This window comes from Ranitomeya imitator, chromosome 4 (assembly GCF_032444005.1).
Source record: "Ranitomeya imitator isolate aRanImi1 chromosome 4, aRanImi1.pri, whole genome shotgun sequence".
Taxonomy (NCBI): domain Eukaryota; kingdom Metazoa; phylum Chordata; class Amphibia; order Anura; family Dendrobatidae; genus Ranitomeya; species Ranitomeya imitator.
Genome location: NC_091285.1, coordinates 625,519,856 through 625,544,256, shown reverse-complemented (window position 1 = coordinate 625,544,256; position 24,401 = coordinate 625,519,856). Strand labels below are relative to the sequence as shown.

The 24,401-nt window shown below is 46.4% G+C and overlaps 1 protein-coding gene across 3 annotated transcripts in view; it reads right to left on the bottom strand.

The window, feature by feature from the left end:
• LOC138676941 (disintegrin and metalloproteinase domain-containing protein 28-like) overlaps positions 1-24,401 on the bottom strand; it is a 196,111-nt gene that overhangs the window by 149,186 nt on the left and 22,524 nt on the right. For all 3 annotated transcript variants that reach the window (XM_069766654.1, XM_069766655.1, XM_069766656.1), the window contains exon 3: positions 21,528-21,705. In XM_069766654.1, the coding sequence (XP_069622755.1) occupies positions 21,528-21,705 (178 nt within the window). The remainder of the gene's footprint in view (positions 1-21,527; positions 21,706-24,401) is intronic.

The window sequence follows — 24,401 nt, the reverse complement described above, 5'->3', positions numbered from 1 at the left end:
ATTACCATCCTTCTAGAAGTGTGCAGGATCATCCTCAAAAAGGATATCTGCTGGGCTGGAAATGAGGAGAACTTGTCTAAGTGTAGCTGCCAGCCCAGGAGAGAAGGTATCGCAAGAGATATAGACGACTCAGCGTAGTCCTGGAAGGGCGGCTAGACAGACCAAACAGGGCAGGACGAGCACACCTCTAGAGTGCAAGAGAAACATGACATCCACCATGACCCGAGCGAACACTCTGGGTGCGGAAGCAAGGCCGAAGGACAAGGTTGTGACTAAGGAATTTTTGCAGAGGGCAAGCAACCCGAATGTCGATGGATGCCGGAAACTGCACCTTTTTCTGTTGAAGTAATGGCTGAGCGGAGGGACTCCATCCAAAGAAGGAGGACCATGTCAAAGGTTGTTAGAAGTTTGAGGTCCAGGGTCGATCTTACTTTTCGTTCCCCTGTTTGGAACCAAGATCCCTTAGATCTAGACTGTGCTGGACAATCCTTATACAATCCTTTGTCAGTCTCCCGCTCAAAAGATTTGATTGGCCAGTTGTTGCTGGTGTGAATCAAGGTAGTTAAGGTCTCCAGCCAGGAAACCATTGCTCTAGCAATCCATGCGGCCGCTAGGGAGGATAGAGCACTGGACCCGAAGCCGCAAGACGGAACGAACCAGATTTGCTATCTGACAGTCCGTGGTATTTTTAATTGATGACCCATCAGGTAGGGATACTGGTAGGTATACCACAGGAGATTCTACCCGGTTAAACTGCCCCATGGCAGAATGTGCGGCTGCATCCAGCAGGTCATAGTCTCTTGCCATCTCCTCTTTTCACGGTGCAGAGATAAAAATTAGGAACCCTCGATCCATCAACCTCTTAACAGGGAAGTGGAGAGGAATTGTCCGCCCTCTTGCATCATCCACTAAATAGTGGTGATGCAGAGGGGGGAGCTCGTACGCCAAAAAGGGTGCCTCTATATGTCCACAGAGTTCAGGTCTCCAGGTGGACAGGACAGGTTGTCTGGCGTTAGGCCTGGATGCAGAAGAGGAAACATGGAGACGACACTCCGTGTGCTCGTCTGTTGATGGTGTGGGGAGATCGGTGCCCTTTAAAGGACCCGTCGCCCTTAAAAAACAGGCCAGGCATGGCATCCCACGTAGAGGCTTCTGTCCAGTGAATCGCTTATCCGAATTGAATGGCAAATGCTCTCGAGGGAGTTTAGTCTTTGAAGCTCTGGCAAGCTCAGGCAATATCCAATCCATATTCAGAGCCTTGTTGTCATCAAATCATTGGTGAGGGAGCAGGAAACGAAAAACTTCCGTTTTCTAGATGCCTGTATGTTTCTAGACGCCTGCACGTTTCTAGAATACTTGCGGCCCCTGCTAGCCGATGGCTCCCATGTAGGATAGGGACCATGTATATTGGTCCTGCCATCACTCCAAACACAGAGGGTACACAGAGGGATTCAATCTCTTGGTCCGAGAACCATGGATTGGTCAGTGAAGAAGTCCACTGAGGGGAACTAGAGGATAAAGCTGGGGTCGGCGGCGGAGGGCTCCTCGGACTGATCAAGTGCCTTTAAGACCAGGGAATACTGGTCATACGCCTTTAAGACCAGGGAATACTGGTCATGCGCCTTTAAGACCAGAGAATACTGGTCATACGCCTTTAAGACCAGGGAATACTGGTCATGCACCTTTAAGACCACGAAATACTGGTCATACGCCTTTAAGACCAGGGAATACTGGTCATACGCCTTTAAGACCAGGGAATACTGGTCATGCGCCTTTAAGACCAGGGAATACTGGTCATGCGCCTTTAAGACCAGAGAATACTGGTCATGCGCTTTTAAGACCGGGGAATACTGGCCATGCGCCTTTAAGACCGGGGAATACTGGTCATGCGCCTTTAAGACTGGGAATCCTGGCCACATGCCTTTAAGACCAGGGAATACTGGTCATGTGCTTTTAAGACCAGGAAATACTAGTCATGTGCCTTTAAGACCAGGTACTTCCTTACCCGGGTACTGATGTAGAGTCAATGTGCCCCTTTAATGCAAAAATACTGTCACCCCAGTGTGAGCTGGCCGGGTGGACCAAGATGGCCACCGGGAGCTGCAGAGTTGATAAAATCTCGCAGAGAGCGAGAAGCGCCAATTTGGGGGGCGGGGCCACAGACACAATGTTGAATAGGCCTAAGCCGGGGCCTAAATTTCTGTAGCCGGCGGAAGTCCCCAGTGGGTCGTTCCAGGCAAGACTTCCAAGATGCGGCCTACAAATCGGCTGAAGCCAGGGGCTAAATTTTTGCAGCCATCCAGAGCGTTACCTCAGAGAGGTGGGCCACAGGGAAGTGGCTGAGGCTGCCTGTCAGCATTTGAATATCTCACTGAAGATGGATCCACTCACCATTGATGCACGTCCCGGCATGGAGCCGCCACGGATGTGGGTTTCAGCGCTGTTCTGTGCAGTGTGGACGGTGCAGGGATAAGCCTCAATCCATCATCCGTTTGTTAGGGAGGTGGAGAGGAACCGTCCGCCTCCTTGTGCCATCCGCTTTCACAGTGGTGGGACAGTGGGGGCTGCTCGGACGCCATAGAGAGGGGCCTCTGTACAGCCACGGAGTTCAGTCCGGGTGGACAGGGTCAGTTGTCCGGCATTAGGCCTGGCTCCAGGAGAGGATACATGGAGGCAACACTCCATGTGGTCGCCTGCTGCTGGTGTGGGGAGATCGGGACCATGAAAGGAACCGTCGCCCCTGAAGTGAGCTCAGGCATGGCTTCCCACGTCGCAGGAAAGGGTACGGAGAGGTATACTCGCCGTGCTCGCCTGTTGATGGTTCGGGGGAGATCGGAACCTTGAAAGGAACCGTCGCCCCCTTCACTCCGTTAATTAGAAAATAAAAATTTACAGAAAAGTAAACAATAAAATAAAAACGTTGGGGTCTGAAACAGACCCAAGTGCCTCCTACAGACACTAAACAAGAACTGGTTAGCTGAGAGCCAGCAGGAGGGTTTATACTGCAGGGGAGGAGCTAACTTTTTTTGTATCACTTAGTGTCAGCCTCCTATTGGCAGCAGCATACACCCACGGTCTGTGTCCCCCAATGAGGCGAAGGAGAAATTGTCCGTCCCTTCACTCTCCTCACTAAGAAGGGGAAGAAGTTGGTATGGTCTTCGCAAGCCCAGGAAGCCTTTGATCGCCTCAAGGTTTGTTTTACCACGGCTCCGATATTGATGCGCCCGGATCCTGCACTGCCTTTTGTTGTGGAGGTGGATGCTTCTGACTGTGCACTGGGAGCAATCCTCTCACAACGCACCGGAGACAAAGGTTTGTTGCACCCGTGTGCCTTCTTTTCTCGCAGGTTATCATCTGCTGAACTGAACTATGATATTGCAGATAAGGAACTTTTGGCAATCATTTCCGCCTTTAAGGAATGGAGACACCATTTGCAGGGAGCAACTCAACAGGTAGTGGTGCTCACAGATCACCTTAATCTGGAATTCCTTAAGTCCGCCAGATGCCTTTCTCCTCGACAAGCTAGGTGGAGTTTGTTCTTGAACCAGTTTGATTTTATCATCTCGTACCACCCAGGTTCACGTAATGGGAAAGCCGATGCACTATCCCGAATCCACACAATGGACTCCGTGCCTGGGACCCCGTCTAAGACCATCTTGTCCGATGCCAATTTCATAGGAGTGCTCCAGTACCGGGACCTGTGGGAGGAGATCAAGCTGGCCTATGATAGTGACGTATTTCTTGCTGCCCCACCTGACAATGTGAATCTTGTCTTTTAGAATGGTGTATGGCTTAGAGAGCGCTGTATTTATGTCCCTGAGGCTGTGAGACTTCGAATTCTCAAATTGGTCCATGACTCCGTATTGGCTGGTCATCGGGGGGTACAGAAGACGCAGGAATTTTTAAGTCGATTTTTCTGGTGGCCTACCTGCTTGAAGGATGTGAATGATTATGTCCGCTCTTGTGAGGTTTGTGCCCGGTACAAAGATCCTCGTGTTTCACCTACTGGCCTTCTTAAGCCACTACCCATACCATCTCGCCCTTGGGGGTCTATTTCGATGGACTTTATTGTGGAGTTACCCACCTCTGGCGGTAAAAATACTATTTTGGTGGTAGTGGACCGTTTAACGAAGGCTGCTCATTTCATTCCTTGCATCGGTCTTCCCTCAGCTACAGAGACAGTGGATCTGGTTATCCAGAACGTTTTCCGGCTGCATGGGGTACCAGATGAGATCATCTCAGACCGGGGAATACAATTTACCTCTAGGTTTTGGAAAGGATTTTGTTCTGCGCTCCACATTAATGTTTGCTTGTCTTCTGCATACCACCCTCAGACCAACGGGCAGACGGAACGGACTAATCAAACCTTGGAGCAATATCTATGCTGTTACGTCAGTCATTTGCAGGATGATTGGCTGAAGCTACTTCCACTAGCAGAATTTTTCGTATAACAACTCACAGAGCAGTTCCACAAAGGTAACGCCTTTTTTCGCCAATCTGGGATATCATCCAAATATTTTGCCTAGGTCTCCATTTGCTACTTCGGTCCCGGAGTTCAAGACAGAGTGGCGGTGTTGCAACGTAATCTTGAAGTTTTGAAAGACTCTCTGACCGCAGCACAGGAGCGCTACAAGAAGTCGGCCGATAGATTCCGGAAACCGACACCCATGTTGTTATGACCTGGTGGTTAGGCCAATAATGGACCTGGTGGTTAAGAGCACCCGGAAAGGGACAAGCTCTGGGAAGTGGGAACTCTGCTGACCGCAATCCCTAATCCTATCACACACACTAGAAATAGCCGTGGATTGCTCCTAACGCTCCCTATGCAACTCGACACAGCCTAAGAACTAGCTAGCCCTAAAGATAGAAAAATAAAGCCTACCTTGCCTCAGAGAAATTCCCCAAAGGAAAAGGCAGCCCCCCACATATAATGACTGTGAGTTAAGAAGAAAATCACAAACACAGAGATGAAATACAGGTCCTTCTCAAAAAATTAGCATATAGTGTTAAATTTCATTATTTACCATAATGTAATGATTACAATTAAACTTTCATATATTATAGATTCATTATCCACCAACTGAAATTTGTCAGGTCTTTTATTGTTTTAATACTGATGATTTTGGCATACAACTCCTGATAACCCAAAAAACCTGTCTCAATAAATTAGCATATCAAGAAAAGGTTCTGTAAACGACCTATTACCCTAATCTTCTGAATCAACTAATTAACTCTAAACACATGCAAAAGATACCTGAGGCTTTTATAAACTCCCTGCCTGGTTCATTACTCAAAACCCCCATCATGGGTAAGACTAGCGACCTGACAGATGTCAAGAAGGCCATCATTGACACCCTCAAGCAAGAGGGTAAGACCCAGAAAGAAATTTCTCAACAAATAGGCTGTTCCCAGAGTGCTGTATCAAGGCACCTCAATGGTAAGTCTGTTGGAAGGAAACAATGTGGCAGAAAACGCTGTACAACGAGAAGAGGAGACCGGACCCTGAGGAAGATTGTGGAGAAGGACCGATTCCAGACCTTGGGGAACCTGAGGAAGCAGTGGACTGAGTCTGGTGTGGAAACATCCAGAGCCACCGTGCACAGGCGTGTGCAGGAAATGGGCTACAGGTGCCGCATTCCCCAGGTAAAGCCACTTTTGATCCATAAACAGCGGCAGAGGCGCCTGACCTGGGCTACAGAGAAGCAGCACTGGACTGTTGCTAAGTGGTCCCAAGTACTTTTTTCTGATGAAAGCAAATTTTGCATGTCATTCGGAAATCAAGGTGCCAGAGTCTGGAGGAAGACTGGGGAGAAGGAAATGCCAAAATGCCTGAAGTCCAGTGTCAATTACCCACAGTCAGTGATGGTGTGGGGTGCCATGTCAGCTGCTGGTGTTGGTCCACTGTGTTTCATCAAGGGCAGGGTCAATGCAGCTAGCTATCAGGAGATTTTGGAGCACTTCATGCTTCCATCGGCTGAAATGCTTTATGGAGATAAAGATTTCATTTTTCAGCACGACCTGGCACCTGCTCACAGTGCCAAAACCACTGGTAAATGGTTTACTGACCATGGTATTACTGTGCTCAATTGGCCTGCCAACTCTCCTGACCTGAACCCCATAGAGAATCTGTGGGATATTGTGAAGAGAAAGTTGAGAGACGCAAGACCCAACACTCTGGATGAGCTTAAGGCCGCTATTGAAGCATCCTGGGCCTCCGTAACATCTCAGCAGTGTCACAGGCTGATTGCCTCCATGCCACGCCGCATTGAAGCAGTCATTTCTGCCAAAGGATTCCCGACCAAGTATTGAGTGCATAACTGAACATTATTATTTGATGGTTTTTTTGTTTGTTATTAAAAAACACTTTTATTTGATTGGATGGGTGAAATAATTTATTGAGACAGGTTTTTTGGGTTATCAGGAGTTGTATGCCAAAATCATCAGTATTAAAACAATAAAAGACCTGACAAATTTCAGTTGGTGGATAATGAATCTATAATATAAGAAAGTTTAATTGTAATCATTACATTATGGTAAATAATGAAATTTAAAACTATATGCTAATTTTTTGAGAAGGACCTGTAGATTTAGCAAAGAGAGGCCCGACTTACTGAACAGACCGAGTATAGGAAAGGTCACTTTGCGGTCAGCACAAAAACCTACAAAAAGCCACGCAGAGTGTGCAGGAAAAAAAACCTTCCGCACCGACTCACGGAGCGGAGGCGCCACTCTGCATCCCAGAGCTTCCAGCAAGCAAGACAAAATACACAATAGCAAGCTGGACAGAAAAATAGAAAACAAGAAAATAGCAAGGAGGAACTTAGCTTCTGCTGGAGTAAACAGGTAACCAGAACGATCCAGGAGCGAACTAGGCCAATACTATAACATTGACAGCTGGCATGGAGCAATGATCTAAGTGGAGTTAAATAGAGCAGACAGCTAACGAATTAACCTCGTCACCTGTGCAAGGAAACTCAGAAACAGCGGCTCCACCCACAGCCACCAGAGAAAGTCCATGGACAGAACCAGCCGAAGTACCATTCATGACCACAGGAGGGAGCTTGACAACAGAATTCACAACAGTACCCCCCCCTTGAGGAGGGGTCACCGAACCCTCACCAGAGCCCCCAGGCCGACCAGGATGAGCCAAATGAAAGGCACGAACCAGATCGGCAGCATGAACATCAGAGGCAAAAACCCAGGAATTATCTTCCTGACCATAACCCTTCCACTTGACCAGGTACTGGAGTTTCCGTCTTGAAATACGAGAATCCAAAATCTTCTCCGCCACATACTCCATACTCTGAACTTAATGGACTTAGAATTCGCTAGGCGCTGTGGTTTTTCTTTGCAGCCTTTGCAGAGTCCCATACCCTTGAGGGGTATTGATGCTACACCATTGGCCAAGAATAAACCTCAGTATTGGACTCAGCTGACTATGTGCATGGCTCCTGCACATCAGGAAGATTGTCGTTTTCCGGTGTTGCATAATTTACATGATGATGTTGTACTGGGTTTTCCATGGTTACAAGTACACAATCCAGTGCTGGATTGGAAATCAATGTCTGTGGTGACTAGTTGGGGTTGTCAAGGGGTACATAGTGACGTTCCAGTGATGTCAATTTCCTCTTCCCCCTCTTCTGATGTTCCTGAATTTTTGTCGGATTTCCAGGATGTATTTGATGAGCCCAAGTCCAGTTTCCTTCCTCCACATAGGGACTGTGATTGTGCTATTGACTTGATTCCTAGTTGTAAGTTCCCTAAGGGCCGACTTTTCAATCTGTCTGTGCCAGAGCATGCCGCCATGCGGAGCTATGTTAAGGAGTCTTTAGAGAAGGGGCATATTCGGCCGTCTTCGTCACCATTGGGAGGGGGATTCTTTTCTGTTGCCAAGAAGGATGGCTCCTTAAGACCCTGTATTGATTATCGCCTTCTTAATAAGATCACGGTCAAATTCCAATATCCTTTACCTTTGCTCTCTGATTTATTTGCTAGGATTAAGGGGGCTAGTTATCTGGGTGGTTTGTGACCGGTTCTCTAAAATGGTCCATTTGGTACCTTTGCCTAAATTGCCTTCCTCCTCTGATTTGGTTCCATTGTTTTTTCAACATGTGGTTCGTTTGCATGGCATTCCGGAGAATATTGTGTCTGATAGAGGTTCCCAGTTTGTTTCCAGGTTTTGGCGGGCCTTTTGTGCTAGGATGGGTATTGATTTGTCTTTTTCTTCGGCGTTCCATCCTCAGACAAATGGCCAAACTGAGTGAGCTAATCAAACCTTGGAAACCTATTTGAGATGCTTTGTGTCTGCTGATCAGGATGATTGGGTGACTTTTTTGCCGTTGGCCGAGTTTGCCCTTAATAATCGGGCTAGTTCTGCTACCTTGGTTTCGCCTTTCTTTTGTAATTTTGGTTTCCATCCTCGTTTTTCTTCAGGGCAGGTTGAGCCTTCTGATTGTCCTGGTGTGGATTCTGTGGTGGACAGGTTGCAGCAGATTTGGGCTCATGTGGTGGACAATTTGACGTTGTCCCAGGAAAGGGCTCAGCGTTTTGCTAACCGCCGTCGGTGTGTTGGTCCTCGGCTTCGTGTGGGGGATTTGGTCTGGTTATCCTCTCGTCATGTCCCTATGAAGGTTTCTTCCCCTAAGTTCAAGCCTCGGTTTATTGGTCCTTATAAGATTTCTGAGATTATCAATCCTGTGTCTTTTCGTTTGGCCCTTCCAGCTTCTTTTTCCATCCACAATGTTTTCCATAGATCTTTGTTGCGGAGATATGTGAAGCCCGTTGTTCCATCTGTTGATCCTCCTGCCCCGATGTTGGTTGAGGGGGAGTTGGAATATGTGGTTGAGAAAATTTTGGATTCTCGTTTTTCAAGGCGGAAGCTTCAGTATCTTGTCAAGTGGCAGGGTTATGGCCAGGAGGATAATTCTTGGGTTGTTGCCTCCGATGTTCATGCCGCCGAGTTAGTTCATGCTTTTCATTTGGCTCGTCCTGATCGGCCTGGGGGCTCTGGTGAGGGTTCGGTGACCCCTCCTCAAGGGGGGGGGGTACTGTTGTGAATTCCGTTCTTGGTTGTAAGTAGTATTTTTGTGAGTTCTGCTCTTGGGCTCCTCCTATGGTCTTTAGTGGTATGGCTGCTTCTTGGATTTAGCTTCTCAGCTGTTTCCTTTGATTGTCTTTTGGGCTCGGCTACATTAGTCTGGCCTTAGCCCTCATTCAATGCCAGTTGTCAATTGTCTCTGCCTGGAGTCATTGCTCTTTGGATTTTCCTGACACTCTGACCAAGTTCTACTAAGCTAAGTCCTTCCATGTCCTTTGCAGTTCACTTATTGTGGACTTGTTGTTTTGTACTGTCTTGTTTTTGCTCATTTGTCCAGTTTATCAGTATGGATCTATTTAGCTTAACTGGAAGCTCTGGGCAGCAGAGTTTGCCCTCCACACCTTTAGTTAGGTGTGGAGATTTGTTGTGAATTCTGTGGCAGAGCTCCCTCCTGTGGTCACAAGTGGTACTTCGGCTGATTCTGTCTATGAGCTTCCGTTGGTGGAGGTGAGTGGTACTGCGGCTTCTGAGTTTCCTTCCTCAGGTGATGTGGTGAAGTCGTTAGGTGCTGCTCTATTTAACTCCACCTAGTGCTTTGCTCCTGGCCTCCAGTCAATGTTCTAGTATTGGTCTTGCTTCCTCCTGGATCGTTCCTGTGGCCTGTCTGCTCTGCATAAGCTAAGTTTTGCTTGTGTTATTTTTGTTTGCTATTTTTTCTGTCCAGCTTGCTTAATTGGTTTTTCTGGCTTGCTGGAAGCTCTGGGACGCAGAGGGAGCACCTCCGTACCGTTAGTCGGTGCGGAGGGTCTTTTTGCCCCCTCTGCGTGGTTGTTTGTAGGGTTTTGTGTTGACCGCAAAGTTATCTTTCCTATCTTCGTTCTGTTCAGTAAGTTGGGCTTCACTTTGCTAAATCTATTTCATCTCTGCGTTTGTATTTTCATCTCTACTCACAGTCATTATATGTGGGGGGCTGCCTTTTCCTTTGGGGTATTTCTCTGAGGCAAGGTAGGCTTTTTTTTCTATCTTAGGCCTAGCTAGTTTCTCAGGCTGTGCCGAGTTGCATAGGGAGCGTTAGGCGCAATCCACGGCTGCCTCTAGTGTGGTTGGATAGGATTAGGGATTGCGGTCAGCAGAGTTCCCACGTCTCAGAGCTCGTCCTATGTCTTTTGGTTATTGTCAGGTCACTTTGTGTGCTCTGAACTTCAAGGTCCATTGTGGTTCTGAATTACCTAATCATAACAGTACTGGAGGCCCCAAAGTACTAATGCTTCTCAATAGAGGGGAAAAAAGAAGTTCTGAGACCATTTTTTTTTCTTTGCACTGTGTTTTGCCTTTTTTTTCCCCTAGACATTTGGGTGGTTCAGGACACAGGTGTAGTGATGGACATTAAAGGTCTGTCTTCATGTGTGGATCATCTCACTGCAAGAGTACAAAATATTCAAGACTTTGTGGTTCAGAATTCTATGTTAGAACCAAGAATTCCTATTCCTGATTTGTTTTCTGGAGATAGAGCTAAATTTCTGAGTTTCAAAAATAATTGTAAACTGTTTCTGGCTTTGAAACCTCGCTCCTCTGGTGACCCAGTTCAACAAGTTAGGATCATTATTTCTTTATTACGTGGCGACCCTCAAGACTGGGCATTTTCCCTTGCGCCAGGAGATCCTACATTATGTAATATTGATGCGTTTTTCCTGGTGCTCGGATTGCTGTACGATGAACTTAATTCGGTGGATCAGGCAGAGAAAAATTTGCTGGCTCTGTGTCAGGGTCAGGATGAGATAGAGATTTATTGTCAGAAGTTTAGAAAGTGGTCCGTGCTCACTCAATGGAATGAAGGTGCGCTGGCAGCTATTTTCAGGCTGAGAAAAATTTGCTGGCTTTGTGCCAGGGTCAGGATGATATAGAAGTATATTGTCAGAAATTTAGGAAATGGTCAGTACTCACTCAGTGGAATGAATCTGCGCTGGCAGCTTTGTTCAGAAAGGGTCTCTCTGAAGCCCTTAAGGATGTCATGGTGGGATTTCCTATGCCTGCTGGTCTGAATGAGTCTATGTCTTTGGCCATTCAGATTGGTCGACGCTTGCGTGAGCGTAAATCTGTGCACCATTTGGCGGTATTATCCGAGCATAAACCTGAGCCTATGCAGTGCGATAGGACTTTGACCAGAGTTGAACGGCAAGAACACAGACGTCAGAATGGGCTGTGTTTCTACTGTGCTGATTCCACTCATGCTATCTCCGATTGTCCTAAGCTCACTAAGCGGTTTGCTAGGTCTGCCACCATTGGTACGGTACAGTCAAAATTTCTTTTCTCCGTTACTTTGATCTGCTCTTTGTCATCTTATTCTGTCATGGCATTTGTGGATTCAGGCGCTGCCCTGAATTTGATGGACTTGGAGTATGCTAGGCGTTGTGGGTTTTTCTTGGAGCCCTTGCAGTGTCCTATTCAATTGAGAGGAATTGATGCTACGCCTTTGGCCAAGAATAAGCCTCAGTACTGGACCCAGCTGACCATGTGCATGGCTCCTGCACATCAGGAGGATATTCGCTTTCTGGTGTTGCATAATCTGCATGATGTGGTCGTGTTGGGGTTGCCATGGCTACAAGTCCATAACCCAGTATTAGCTTGGAAATCAATGTCTGTCTCCAGCTGGGGTTGTCAGGGGGTACATGGTGATGTTCCATTTCTGTCTATTTCGTCATCCACCCCTTCTGAGGTCCCAGAGTTCTTGTCTGATTACCGGGATGTATTTGATGAGCCCAAGTCCAATGCCCTACCTCCGCATAGGGATTGTGATTGTGCTATCGATTTGATTCCTGGTAGTAAGTTTCCTAAAGGTCGACTGTTTAATTTATCTGTACCTGAGCACGCCGCTATGCGGAGTTACGTGAAGGAGTCCTTGGAGAAAGGTCATATTCGCCCGTCATCGTCGCCATTGGGAGCGGGGTTCTTTTTTGTGGCCAAGAAGGATGGTTCGCTGAGACCTTGTATAGATTACCGCCTTCTAAATAAAATCACGGTCAAATTTCAGTACCCCTTGCCGCTGCTATCTGATTTGTTTGCTCGGATCAAGGGGGCTAGTTGGTTCACCAAGATAGATCTTCGTGGTGCGTATAATCTTGTGCATATTAAGCGGGGCGATGAATGGAAAACTGCATTTAATACGCCCGAGGGCCATTTTGAGTACCTAGTTATGCCTTTCGGACTTGCCAATGCTCCATCGGTGTTTCAGTCCTTTATGCATGACATCTTCCGAGAGTACCTGGATAGATTCCTGATTGTATACTTGGATGATATTTTGGTCTTCTCGGATGATTGGGAGTCTCATGTGAAGCAGGTCAGAATGGTGTTCCAGGTCCTGCGTGCTAATTCTTTGTTTGTGAAGGGATCAAAGTGTCTCTTTGGTGTTCAGAAGGTTTCATTTTTGGGGTTCATTTTTTCCACTTCTACTATCGAGATGGACCCTGTTAAGGTCCAGGCCATCTATGATTGGACTCAGCCGACATCTCTGAAGAGTCTGCAAAAGTTCCTGGGCTTTGCTAATTATTATCGTCGCTTCATCTGTAATTTTTCTAGTATTGCTAAACCATTGACCGATTTGACCAAGAAGGGTGCTGATGTGGTCAATTGGTCTTCTGCTGCTGTGGAAGCTTTTCAAGAGTTAAAGCGTCGTTTTTCTTCTGCCCCTGTGTTGTGTCAACCAGATGTTTCGCTTCCGTTCCAGGTCGAGGTTGATGCTTCTGAAATTGGAGCGGGGGCTGTTTTGTCGCAGAGAAGTTCTGATTGCTCGGTGATGAAACCATGCGCCTTCTTTTCCAGGAAGTTTTCGCCTGCTGAGCGAAATTATGATGTTGGCAATCGAGAGTTGCTGGCCATGAAGTGGGCATTCGAGGAGTGGCGTCATTGGCTTGAAGGAGCTAAGCATCGCGTGGTGGTCTTGACTGATCACAAGAACTTGACTTATCTCGAGTCTGCCAAACGGTTGAATCCTAGACAGGCTCGTTGGTCGCTGTTTTTCTCCCGTTTTGACTTTGTGGTTTCGTACCTTCCGGGCTCTAAAAATGTGAAGGCGGATGCCCTGTCTAGGAGTTTTGTGCCCGACTCTCCGGGTTTGTCTGAGCCGGCGGGTATTCTCAAAGAGGGAGTAATTTTGTCTGCCATCTCCCCTGATTTGCGGCGGGTGCTGCAAAAATTTCAGGCTAATAAACCTGATCGTTGCCCAGCGGAGAAACTGTTTGTCCCTGATAGGTGGACGAATAAAGTTATCTCTGAGGTTCATTGTTCGGTGTTGGCTGGTCATCCTGGAATCTTTGGTACCAGAGATTTAGTGGCTAGATCCTTTTGGTGGCCGTCTCTGTCGCGGGATGTGCGTTCTTTTGTGCAGTCCTGTGGGATTTGTGCTCGGGCTAAGCCCTGCTGTTCTCGTGCCAGTGGGTTGCTTTTGCCCTTGCCGGTCCCGAAGAGGCCTTGGACACATATCTCTATGGATTTTATTTCGGATCTCCCCGTCTCTCAAAAAATGTCGGTCATTTGGGTGGTTTGTGATCGCTTCTCTAAAATGATCCATTTGGTACCCTTGTCTAAATTACCTTCCTCCTCTGATTTGGTGCCATTGTTCTTCCAGCATGTGGTTCGTTTACATGGCATTCCAGAGAACATCGTTTCTGACAGAGGTTCCCAGTTTGTTTCGAGGTTTTGGCGAGCTATTTGTGCTAGGATGGGCATTGATTTGTCTTTTTCCTCGGCTTTCCATCCTCAGACTAATGGCCAGACCGAACAAACCAATCAGACCTTGGAAATATATCTGAGATGCTTTGTTTCTGCTGATCAGGATGATTGGGTGTCCTTCTTGCCTTTGGCTGAGTTCTCCCTTAATAATCGGGCCAGCTCGGCTACCTTGGTTTCGCCGTTTTTCTGCAACTCTGGGTTCCATCCTCGTTTCTCTTCAGGGCAGGTTGAGTCTTCGGACTGTCCTGGTGTGGATACGGTGGTGGACAGGTTACAGCAGATTTGGACTCATGTAGTGGACAATTTGACCTTGTCCCAGGAGAAGGCTCAACGTTTCGCTAATCGCAGACGCTGTGTGGGTCCCCGACTTCGTGTTGGGGATTTGGTTTGGTTGTCATCTCGTCATATTCCTATGAAGGTTTCCTCTCCTAAGTTTAAGCCTCGTTTCATTGGTCCGTATAGGATTTCTGAGGTTCTTAATCCTGTGTCTTTTCGTTTGACCCTTCCAGATTCTTTTTCCATCCATAACGTATTCCATAGGTCATTGTTGCGGAGATACGTGGCACCTATGGTTCCATCTGTTGATCCTCCTGCCCCGGTTTTGGTGAAGGGGGAGTTGGAGTATATTGTGGAGAAGATTTTGGATTCTCGTGTTTCAAGACGGAAACTCCAGTATCTGGTTAAGTGGAAGGGTTATGCTCAGGAAGATAATTCCTGGGTCTTTGCTTCTGATGTCCATGCTCCCGATCTTGTTCGTGCCTTTCATATGGATCATCCTGGTCGTCCTGGGGGCTCTGGTGAGGGTTCGGTGAGCCCTCCTCAAGGGGGGGGTACTGTTGTGAATTCTGTGGCAGAGCCCCCTCCTGTGGTCACAAGTGGTACTTCGGCTGATTCTGTCTATGAGCTTCCGTTGGTGGAGGTGAGTGGTACTGCGGCTTCTGAGTTTCCTTCCTCAGGTGATGTGGTGAAGTTGTTAGGTGCTGCTCTATTTAACTCCACCTAGTGCTTTGCTCCTGGCCTCCAGTCAATGTTCTAGTATTGGTCTTGCTTCCTCCTGGATCGTTCCTGTGGCCTGTCTGCTCTGCATAAGCTAAGTTTTGCTTGTGTTATTTTTGTTTGCTATTTTTTCTGTCCAGCTTGCTTAATTGGTTTTTCTGGCTTGCTGGAAGCTCTGGGACGCAGAGGGAGCACCTCCGTACCGTTAGTCGGTGCGGAGGGTCTTTTTGCCCCCTCTGCGTGGTTGTTTGTAGGGTTTTGTGTTGACCGCAAAGTTATCTTTCCTATCTTCGGTCTGTTCAGTAAGTTGGGCTTCACTTTGCTAAATCTATTTCATCTCTGCGTTTGTATTTTCATCTCTACTCACAGTCATTATATGTGGGGGGCTGCCTTTTCCTTTGGGGTATTTCTCTGAGGCAAAGTAGGCTTTTTTTTTCTATCTTAGGCCTAGCTAGTTTCTCAGGCTGTGCCGAGTTGCATAGGGAGCGTTAGGCGCAATCCACGGCTGCCTCTAGTGTCTTTGGATAGGATTAGGGATTGCGGTCAGCAGAGTTCCCACGTCTCAGAGCTCGTCCTATGTCTTTTGGTTATTGTCAGGTCACTTTGTGTGCTCTGAACTTCAAGGTCCATTGTGGTTCTGAATTACCTAATCATAACAGAGATGTTTGCATTTCTCTGCGTTGGACTTTTTCTAGTTTTTATTCTACTGACCGCACAGAGCTCTTTTCTGTACTTCCCTTTCTAGCTAGAAGTGGCCTCCTGTGCTCAATCTTGTTTCATACTACGTATGTCATTTCCTTCTCCTCTCACAGTCATTACATGTGGGGGGCTGTCTTTCCTTTGGGGATTTTCTCTGAGGCAAGATAGTTTCCTGTTTCTATCTTTAGGGGTAGTTAGCTCTTAGACTGTGACGAGTTGCATAGGGAGCGTTAGGAGCAATCAACGGCTGCTTCTAGTTGTGTGTTGAGCTTAGGGTCTGCGGTTAGTATAGATACCACCTGTTCAGAGCTAGTCTCATGTCGCTCCATAATCACCAGACCATAACAACGGTGCTTAGCTCCCTCAAGCCAATGTCGCCACTCCTCAAACGCCCACTTCATATCCAACAACTCCCGATTGCCGACATCATAATTGCGTTCAGCAGGCGAAAACTTACGGGAAAAGAAGGCACACGATTTCCTTAAGGAACCAACAGGATCCCTCTGAGACAAAACGGCCCCTGCCCCAATCTCAGAAGCGTCAACCTCAACCTGAAACGGAAGAGAAACATCCGGTTGGCGCAACACGGGAAAAGAAGTAAATCGACGTTTAAGCTCCTGAAAGGCAGAGACAGCCACAGAGGACCAATTCGCCACATCAGCGCTTTTCTTCGTCAAATCGTTCAAGGGTTTAACCACGCTGGAAAAATTAGCAATGAAACGGTGATAAAAATTTGCAAAACCCAAAAATTTCTGAAGGCTCTTCACGGATGTGGGCTGAATTCAATCATGAATGGCCTGAACCATAACCGGATCCATCTCTATAGACGAGGGTGAAAAAATGAAGCCCAAAAAAGAAACCTTCTGCACCCCAAAGAGACACTTAGACCCTTTCACAAACAGGGCATTGTCACGAAGGATCTGAAACACCATCCTGACCTGTTCCGCATAAGACTCCCAATCATCGTAAAAAATCAAAATATCGTCCAAATATACAATCAAGAACTTATCAATATAAGTCCGGAAGATATCATGCATGAAGGACTGAAAAACAGATGGAGCATTAGTGAGCTCGAGTGGCATCACAAGGTATTCAAAATGGCCTTCGGGCGTGTTAAACGCAGTTTTCTATTCATCACCCTGCTTAATACGAACAAGATTATATGCCCCCCGAAGGTCAATCTTAGTAAACCAACTAGCTCCCTTAATCCTGGCAAACAAATCGGTAAGCAAAGGTAAAGGGTATTGAAACTTGACTGTGATTTTATTCAAGAGGCGATAATCAATACAGGGTCTCAAGGAGCCATCTTTTTTAGCAACAAGAAAGAACCCTGCTCCCAACGGTAAAGAAGATGGCCGAATATGCCCTTTCTCCAAAGACTCCTTAATATAGCTCCGCATGGCGGTATGTTCAGGCACAGACAGGTTGAAAAGTCGACCCTTAGGAAACTTACAGCCTGGAATCAAATCAATAGCACAATCGCAGGTGGAAGGAAACAGGACTTGGGCTCATCGAATACATCCTGAAAATCAGCCAAAAACTCTGGAATTTCAGAAGAAGAAGAAGAGGAGATTGACATCAAAGGAACATCATTATGAACCCCCTGACGACCCCAACTAATCACAGGCATGGACTTCCAATCCAACACAGGATTATGTACCTGCAACCACGGAAAACCCAGCACGGTAGCATCATGCAAATCATGCAACACCAGAAATCGACAATCTTCCTGATGGGCTGGCGCCATGCGCATGGTTACCTGTGTCCAAAACTGGGGCTTATTTTTAGCCAAGAGTGTAGCATCAATGCCCCTTAAAGGAATAGGGTTCTGCAAAGGCTGCAAGGGAAAACCACAATGCTTGGCAAACTCAAAATCCATTAAATTCAAGGCGGCGCCTGAATCCACAAACGCCACGACAGAAAATGATGACAATGAGCAGATCAAGGACACAGATAACAAAAATTTAGGTTGTACAGTACTGATGGTAATTGAACTGGCGATCCTCTTTGTCCGCTTAGGGCAGACAGAAATGACATGAGAAGCATCGCCACAATAATAACACAACCTATTTTGACGTCTGAAACCTTGTCGTTCTGTTCTAGACAGAATTCTATCACATTGCATAGGCTCAGGAATTTGCTCTGAGGATAACGCCACAGTGCGCACAGTTCTGCGCTCCCGCAGGCGTCGGTCAATCTGAATGGCCAGAGACATAGATTCACTCAGACCGGAAGGCGTGGGAAACCCCACCATAACATCTTTAACGGATTCAGAAAGCCCCCTTCTGAAAATTGCCGCCAAAGCATCATTATTCCATTTAGTCAACACAGACCATTTTCTGAATTTCTGACAATACAATTCTGCCGCCTCTTGACCCTGAGACAGGGCCAACAAGGTCTTCTCAGCTTGATCCACAGAATTAGGCACATCATACAATCATCCTAAAGCCTGAAAAAAGGAGTCAATATTAAGCAAAGCCGGATTCCCAGATTCCAGGGAAAATGCCCACTCCTGCGGGTAGCCACGCAGCAGTGAAATAACGATTTTACCTGCTGAATGGAATCACCAGAGGATCGAGGTCTCAGGGCAAAAAAAGTTTACAGTTGTTTTTGGAACTCAAAAATTTAGACCTGTCACCAGAAAACAAATCTTGAGTAGGAATCTTTGGTTCTAAGGCAGAAGTCCGAATAATATAATCAGAAATACCTTGCACCCTAGCAGCAATCTGGTCTACACGAGAAGCTAAATCCTAAACATTCATGCTTGCATCAGGCTCCTCAGCCACCCAGATATTAAGAGGGAGGAGAACACAAAACAGACTGGAGAAAACAAATGGCTCAAGGGCTTCTTTCCCTTCTTCTGAGATGCATTTAACTCATTGTTGGCCAGTTGTACTGTTATGATCCGGTGACTTTGGAGCTGCATGAGAACTTTCACTGGAGATGGTGGCCACTGTACTGACCACAATCCTGAACTTAACACCACAACTAGAAGTAGCCATGGAGTGTACCTAACACACCTAGACACCTCTTCACAGCCGGAGGACTAATTACCCCTAAAGATGGAAAGAGGAATACTATCTTGCCTCAGAGAAAATCCCCAAAGGATAGACAGCCCCCCACAAATATTGGCAGTGAGTCGGAGAGGAAAAAACATATACAGGCAGAAAACAGAATTTAGCACAGGAGGCCACACTAAATAGATAGGACAGGATAGGACAGAGTTCTGTGCAGTCAGTATAAAACCCTTCAAAAACATCCACAGCAGAAATTACAAAAACTTCCTACATCTAACTAATAGATGTAGGAGCGTAAATCTGCAACTCCAGTGAATCCTACAATCAGAGCAGGAATAAAACTGAAAAAAGCACACAGCAGTGTGCCACAGATACAAAGAACCAAACACTTATCTTTGCTGAGTTTGGCAGCAGGCAGGAGAAGCCAGAAAGTGATCCATCACTTCACAAGGAACATTGACAACTGGCAAGGGCTAAAGGATCCAGCACATCTAAATATCCCAGTCCGAATTGTAATTATCAGATACACCTGGCCAGGGCTGTGACTCAGAGACAACTGCATTCCCACCTACAACCACCGGAGGGAACCCAAGAGCAGAATTCACAACAGGAATCTTCGGTTCTAAAACAGGAGTCTGAACAATATTATCAGAAATACCCTGTACCCTAGCAGCAAGCTGGTCTATATGAGAAGCTAATTCCTGAACATCCATGCTAGCACCAGCCTCCTCAGCCACCCAGAGATTAAGAGGGAAGAGAAGACAAAACAGACTGAAGAAAAAAAAATGGCTCAACACCTTTCTTCCCTTCTTCTGAGATGCATTTAACTCATTGTTGGCCAGTTGTACTGTTATGATTCGGTGACTTTGGAGCAGCATGAAAACATTCACTGGAGTAGGTGGTAACTATACTGACCGCAAATCCTGATCTAAACACCGCAACTAGAAGTAGCCGTGGGGTGTGCCTAACAAACCCTAGACACCTCGACACAGCCGGAGGACTAAATGCTCCTAAAGATGGAAATAGGAATTCTATCTTGCCTCAGAGCAGAACCCCAAAGGATAGGCAGCCCCCCACAAATATTGGCTGTGAGGAGAGGAAAGACACACTCAGGCAGAAAACAGGATTTAGCACAAGAGGCCACTCTAGCTAAAATAGGAAAGGAGAGGACAGAGTACTGTGCGGTCAGTATTAAAACCCTTCCAAAAATATCCACAGCAGAGCATACAAAAATTCCTCCATCTAACTAAAGACGTGGAACGTATATCTGCAACTCCAGAGAATCCTACACTCAGAGCAGGAATACAATCAAAAACAAGCACACAGCCTGTGTGCCAAAGAAAAATAAACAGACACTTATCTTTGCTGAATTGGCAGCTAAGCAGGAGAAGCCAGACAGAGGTCCAACACCTTCCAAGAACATTGACAACTGGCAAGGACTAATGAGTCCTGCAAACCTAAATACCCCAGTCAGAATTGCAATCAGCAGATACACCTGTCCAGGACTGCAGCCCAGGGACAACTGCATTACCACCTACAACCACCGGAGGGAGCCCAAAAGCAGAATTCACAACAGTGCTCGTTTGTAAGGAGGGGGGGGGAGATCGGTCCTTAGAAATGGCCCGTCGCCCCCAAAAATCAGCTCAGGCAGTGGTATCCCACGTCGCAGGAGAGGATACGGAGAGGTAAACTCCCGGGCTCACCTGTTGTTGGTTCGGGGAGATCGGAGCCTTGAAAGGTTCCGTTGCCCCTTCGTCCGATAAAAAAAAGAAAGAGAATTAAATCCAGTGTGCCTCCTACGGACACTAAGCTTGAACTGGGTCTCTGGAAGCCAGCATGAGGGTGTATACTGCAGGGGAGGTGCTAACCTTTTTTTGTCTCAACTTAGTGTCAGCCTTCTAGTGACAGCAGCATAACACCCATGGTCCTGTGTCCCCCAATGTGGCGAAGGAGAAATGGTGTCACTTGTGGGGGGTTTCAATGTTTAGGCACATCAGGGGCTCTCCAAACGCAACATGGCGTCCCATCTTAATTCCTGTCAATTTTGCATTGAAAAGTCAAACGGCGCTCCTTCCCTTCCGAGCTCTGCCATGCACCCAAACAGTGGTTTACCCCCACATGTGGGGTATCAGCGTACTGAGAACAAATTGTGCAACAACTTTTGGGGTTCATTTTCTCCTGTTACCCTTGGTAAAATAAAACAAATTGTAGCTGAAGTAATTTTTTTGTGAAAAAAAGTTAAATGTTAATTTATTTTTAAACATTCCAAAAATTCCTGTAAAACACCTGAAGGGTTAATAAACTTCTTGAATGTGGTTTTGAGCACCTTAATGGGTGCAGTTTTTAGAATGATGTCACACTTGGTTATTTTCTATCATATAGACCCCTCAAAATGACTTCAAATGTGATGTGGTCCCTAAAAAATATTGGTGTTGTAAAAATGAGAAATTGCTGGTCAACTTTTAACCCTTATAACACCCTAACAAAAAAAATTTTGGTTCCAAAATTGTGCTGATGTAAAGTAGACATGTGGGAAATGTTACTTATTAATTATTAATAAAAATTCAAAGTTGGAAAATTGCAAAAATTTCAAAATTTTCGCCAAATTTCCATTTTTTTCACAATTAAATGCAAGTTATATCAAAGAAATTTTACCACTATCATGAAGTACAATATGTCACGAGAAAACATTGTCAGAATCGCCAAGATCTGTTGAAGCATTCCAGAGTTATAACCTCGTAAAGGGACAGTGGTCAGAATTGTAAAAATTGGCCCGGACATTAATGTGCAAACCACCCTTGGGGCTTAAGGGGTTAAAGGGTCATCCGGTCTTCTGATAAAAGTTGATTTCTGTATCTTGAGAGCAAGCAGTGAGTACACTGTCAGGATTCCACTAGTCTTGTCAGTAAGGACAGGCAGTCATGCGACCACAAGTATGCAATTTGCACATGCTGACTAGACGTGCTTGGCATACATCACAAAAGAAAAAAAATAAAGTGACAGCAGTCTTCCACATCATACATAGCAGCTGGTACTAGCGTGGTCCTTACCTGGGGTTCACCACAATCACACTGCTCCCCATTTTCAATGAATTTATTACCACACACGGGGGGAGTCAGCACTTGTGAGGTCTGCGGAATATTTAATAAGCAGTCTGGAAAGTAAGAATAGATGAAGTTCCTCATGTCTTCGATGCTGCAGCTGGTGAAGGCGATTGGAGGCCTAAAACTGGAATGATAAAAGCACATGGGATTATATGGGTGACTGATAGTGACTGCACAAGATCTGCAGACAATGGTGTTATCCACGAATCTGCAGGCTAGGAACCCACGGGGCGCACCACAGGGTATGTGCACACGGTGCGGATTAGCCGCTGCGGATTCGCAGCAGTTTTCCATGAGTTTACAGTACCATGTAAACCTATGGAAAACAAAATTCCGCAGTGCACATGCTGCGAAAAAAAACGCGTGAAAACGCAGCATGTCAATTCTTTGTGCGGATTCCGCAGCGGTTTACACCTGCTCCTCAATAGGAATCCGCAGGTGTAAAACCGCAGGTGGAATCCGCACAAAAACTGTGAAAAAAACTGGGTAAATCCGCGGTAATTCCGCAGTAAATCCGCAGTGCGGAATTCCTGCAGATTTACCAAAATCAGTGTGGAAAAATCCGCACACCTTTCTGCAACGTGTGTACGTGGCCTAACAGGTTTACTAAGAAAGAAAAACAACCATTAGCATATGTGAAAAGTACATGAGCCTTATAGAAAAAAAATTAACAGGGATCACACTCAGTATTGACCCTTAACAAGTCTGGTGGCCCAATGGTAGGGGCAATGTCTGGCATCCATGACAGGATCACATGTGACTGAGCTTTGTATCCATAGCTGCCTTTATTCTGTGAAAGAGTAAGCTTACTAAGAAGGGTGTTTCATAGTCTTGAACCTACAGCCTACTGGAGAAAGGTGAGCAAGATTTGTTAAGATTAGCACCCCTCTTAATAACTCAGTCTTATATTTTCAGTTGCCTGTGGGCCAGAATATTAAAGGAAATTTGTCAGCAGATTTTCACTATGTAATCTGACAGCAGCATCATGTAGGTGCAGAGACCCTGATTCCATCAATGTATCACTTAAAGGTAATCTGTCAGCAGGTTTTTGCTCTGTAATCTGCTGTAATCTGAGTAGAGCATGAGGTAGGGGCTGGGATACTGATTTCAGCGATGTGTCACTTAATAGGCTGTGTGCTGTTGTTTCAATATAATGAAAGTTTTATAACCAGGAGATTATCGCTGCCTGCAATTTACAAAGAAATATGTGGTGTGGGTGGGGCCAGCTTTCTGAGCTCTGCTACATGCTACATCTAAAAACTCTGATTGTGCCACAACTACTGCCCCCAGTAAATTAAGTGCTACATTGTTGGAATCAGGGTCTCTTTCCCTACATTATGTTGCTCTCAGATGAGGAAGTAAACAATGGCAGCGCTTCACCTTCTGTTTTCGGTATGGTCTGATGGACCATGAGATTAGGGCATCCATTAGGAGGCATTGGCATGTGTTGGCCAGGGATAGGGATCTCTTGGATAGGGTGTCTGGAGGACCACTTATCTCGAATAGACGGAGTACTCGGGTAACGGATATATTGGTCCGCAATCGTATCTCTAATCCTAGGACCACATGGTTAGAACAATCGGTCCCTAAGGGTAATTTTTGCTGTGGCCATTGTCTTTCGTGTAAATATCATGCTACTGGGCAGGTGCTTAATATAGGTCCTGTCAGACACACTGTTCAGCAGTTCATTTCTTGTAAGACTGATTACGTAGTCTATGTGTTGTTTTGTCCCTGCAAAAGATTTTACATAGGGAAGACCATACGCCAACTATGTGTTTGTTTCAGGGAGCACTTCAGATCTATCCGGACGGGTAAGGGTGTGCCTAGGTTGATCGAGCACATCAGAGATGCACATCTAGGTGATCCGGAGGTCCTCAGTTTTGCGGGGGTGGAGAGGGTGGTCTTACCTGCACAAGGGGGTGATTTACACAAGTTGTTGTTAAGAAAGGAAGCCAGGTGGATCATGCGCACGCGCGCGATGGGTCCAGCTGGCTTGAACGACAGGATTGACATGTCCACCTTCCTGTAGTTCCCCCCGGGACTAGTTTCCTACTCATGCGTTGATAGACTACCACCTTTTCTGTGTGAGCACAACCCCGCGACATGAGTATGTAAGAGGTCTGTCTGAGAGATCATAGATAGGTGCGTTCAGCACGCTGCGCATGGAGTGGGTGAGTTCTCCCTTAAATTGATGTAGTTTTACTGGATCCTTGTGGTGTGCAGGGGGCTTGTACAAGGCGGGGTATATATTCTGGGCTTGTCCCTGGATTTTATGTATTTTAATGTATTTTATGTTTGGCACATGTGTATTTCGTCTGGAGGGGCCGGAGGTAAGGGGCGTGGGCAAGGAGGGAGGGAGGGAGGTTTCTCTCCCACTCACCTATTTATATCTACGTCACTCTCCTGCACCTCAGACCCGTTGAAGCGCTGACGTAGGCGCGAAACGTCCATCGTCACATCCTGGTCACCTCCTTTCATGTTTCACCATCCCGGACCGTGAACAAGACGGCTTTGTTTTAATGCTTCAATAAAGAATTTGAACCACACCTGGACCGGTGAGTGTTGCCGTATTGCTCTTCATTTTCCTTGCTTTATACTACGTGGCTAGGCAATATACTACATGGCTGGGCAATATACTAAGTGGCTGGGCAATATACTATGTGGCTGTACTATATACCAGGGGTCCCCAACTCCAGTCCTCAAGGCCCACCAACATGTCATGTTTTCAGGATTTCCTTAGTCTTGCCCAGGTAATAATTGCATCACCTGTGCAATGCAAAGGAAATCCTGAAAACATGACCTGTTGGTGGGCCTTGAGGA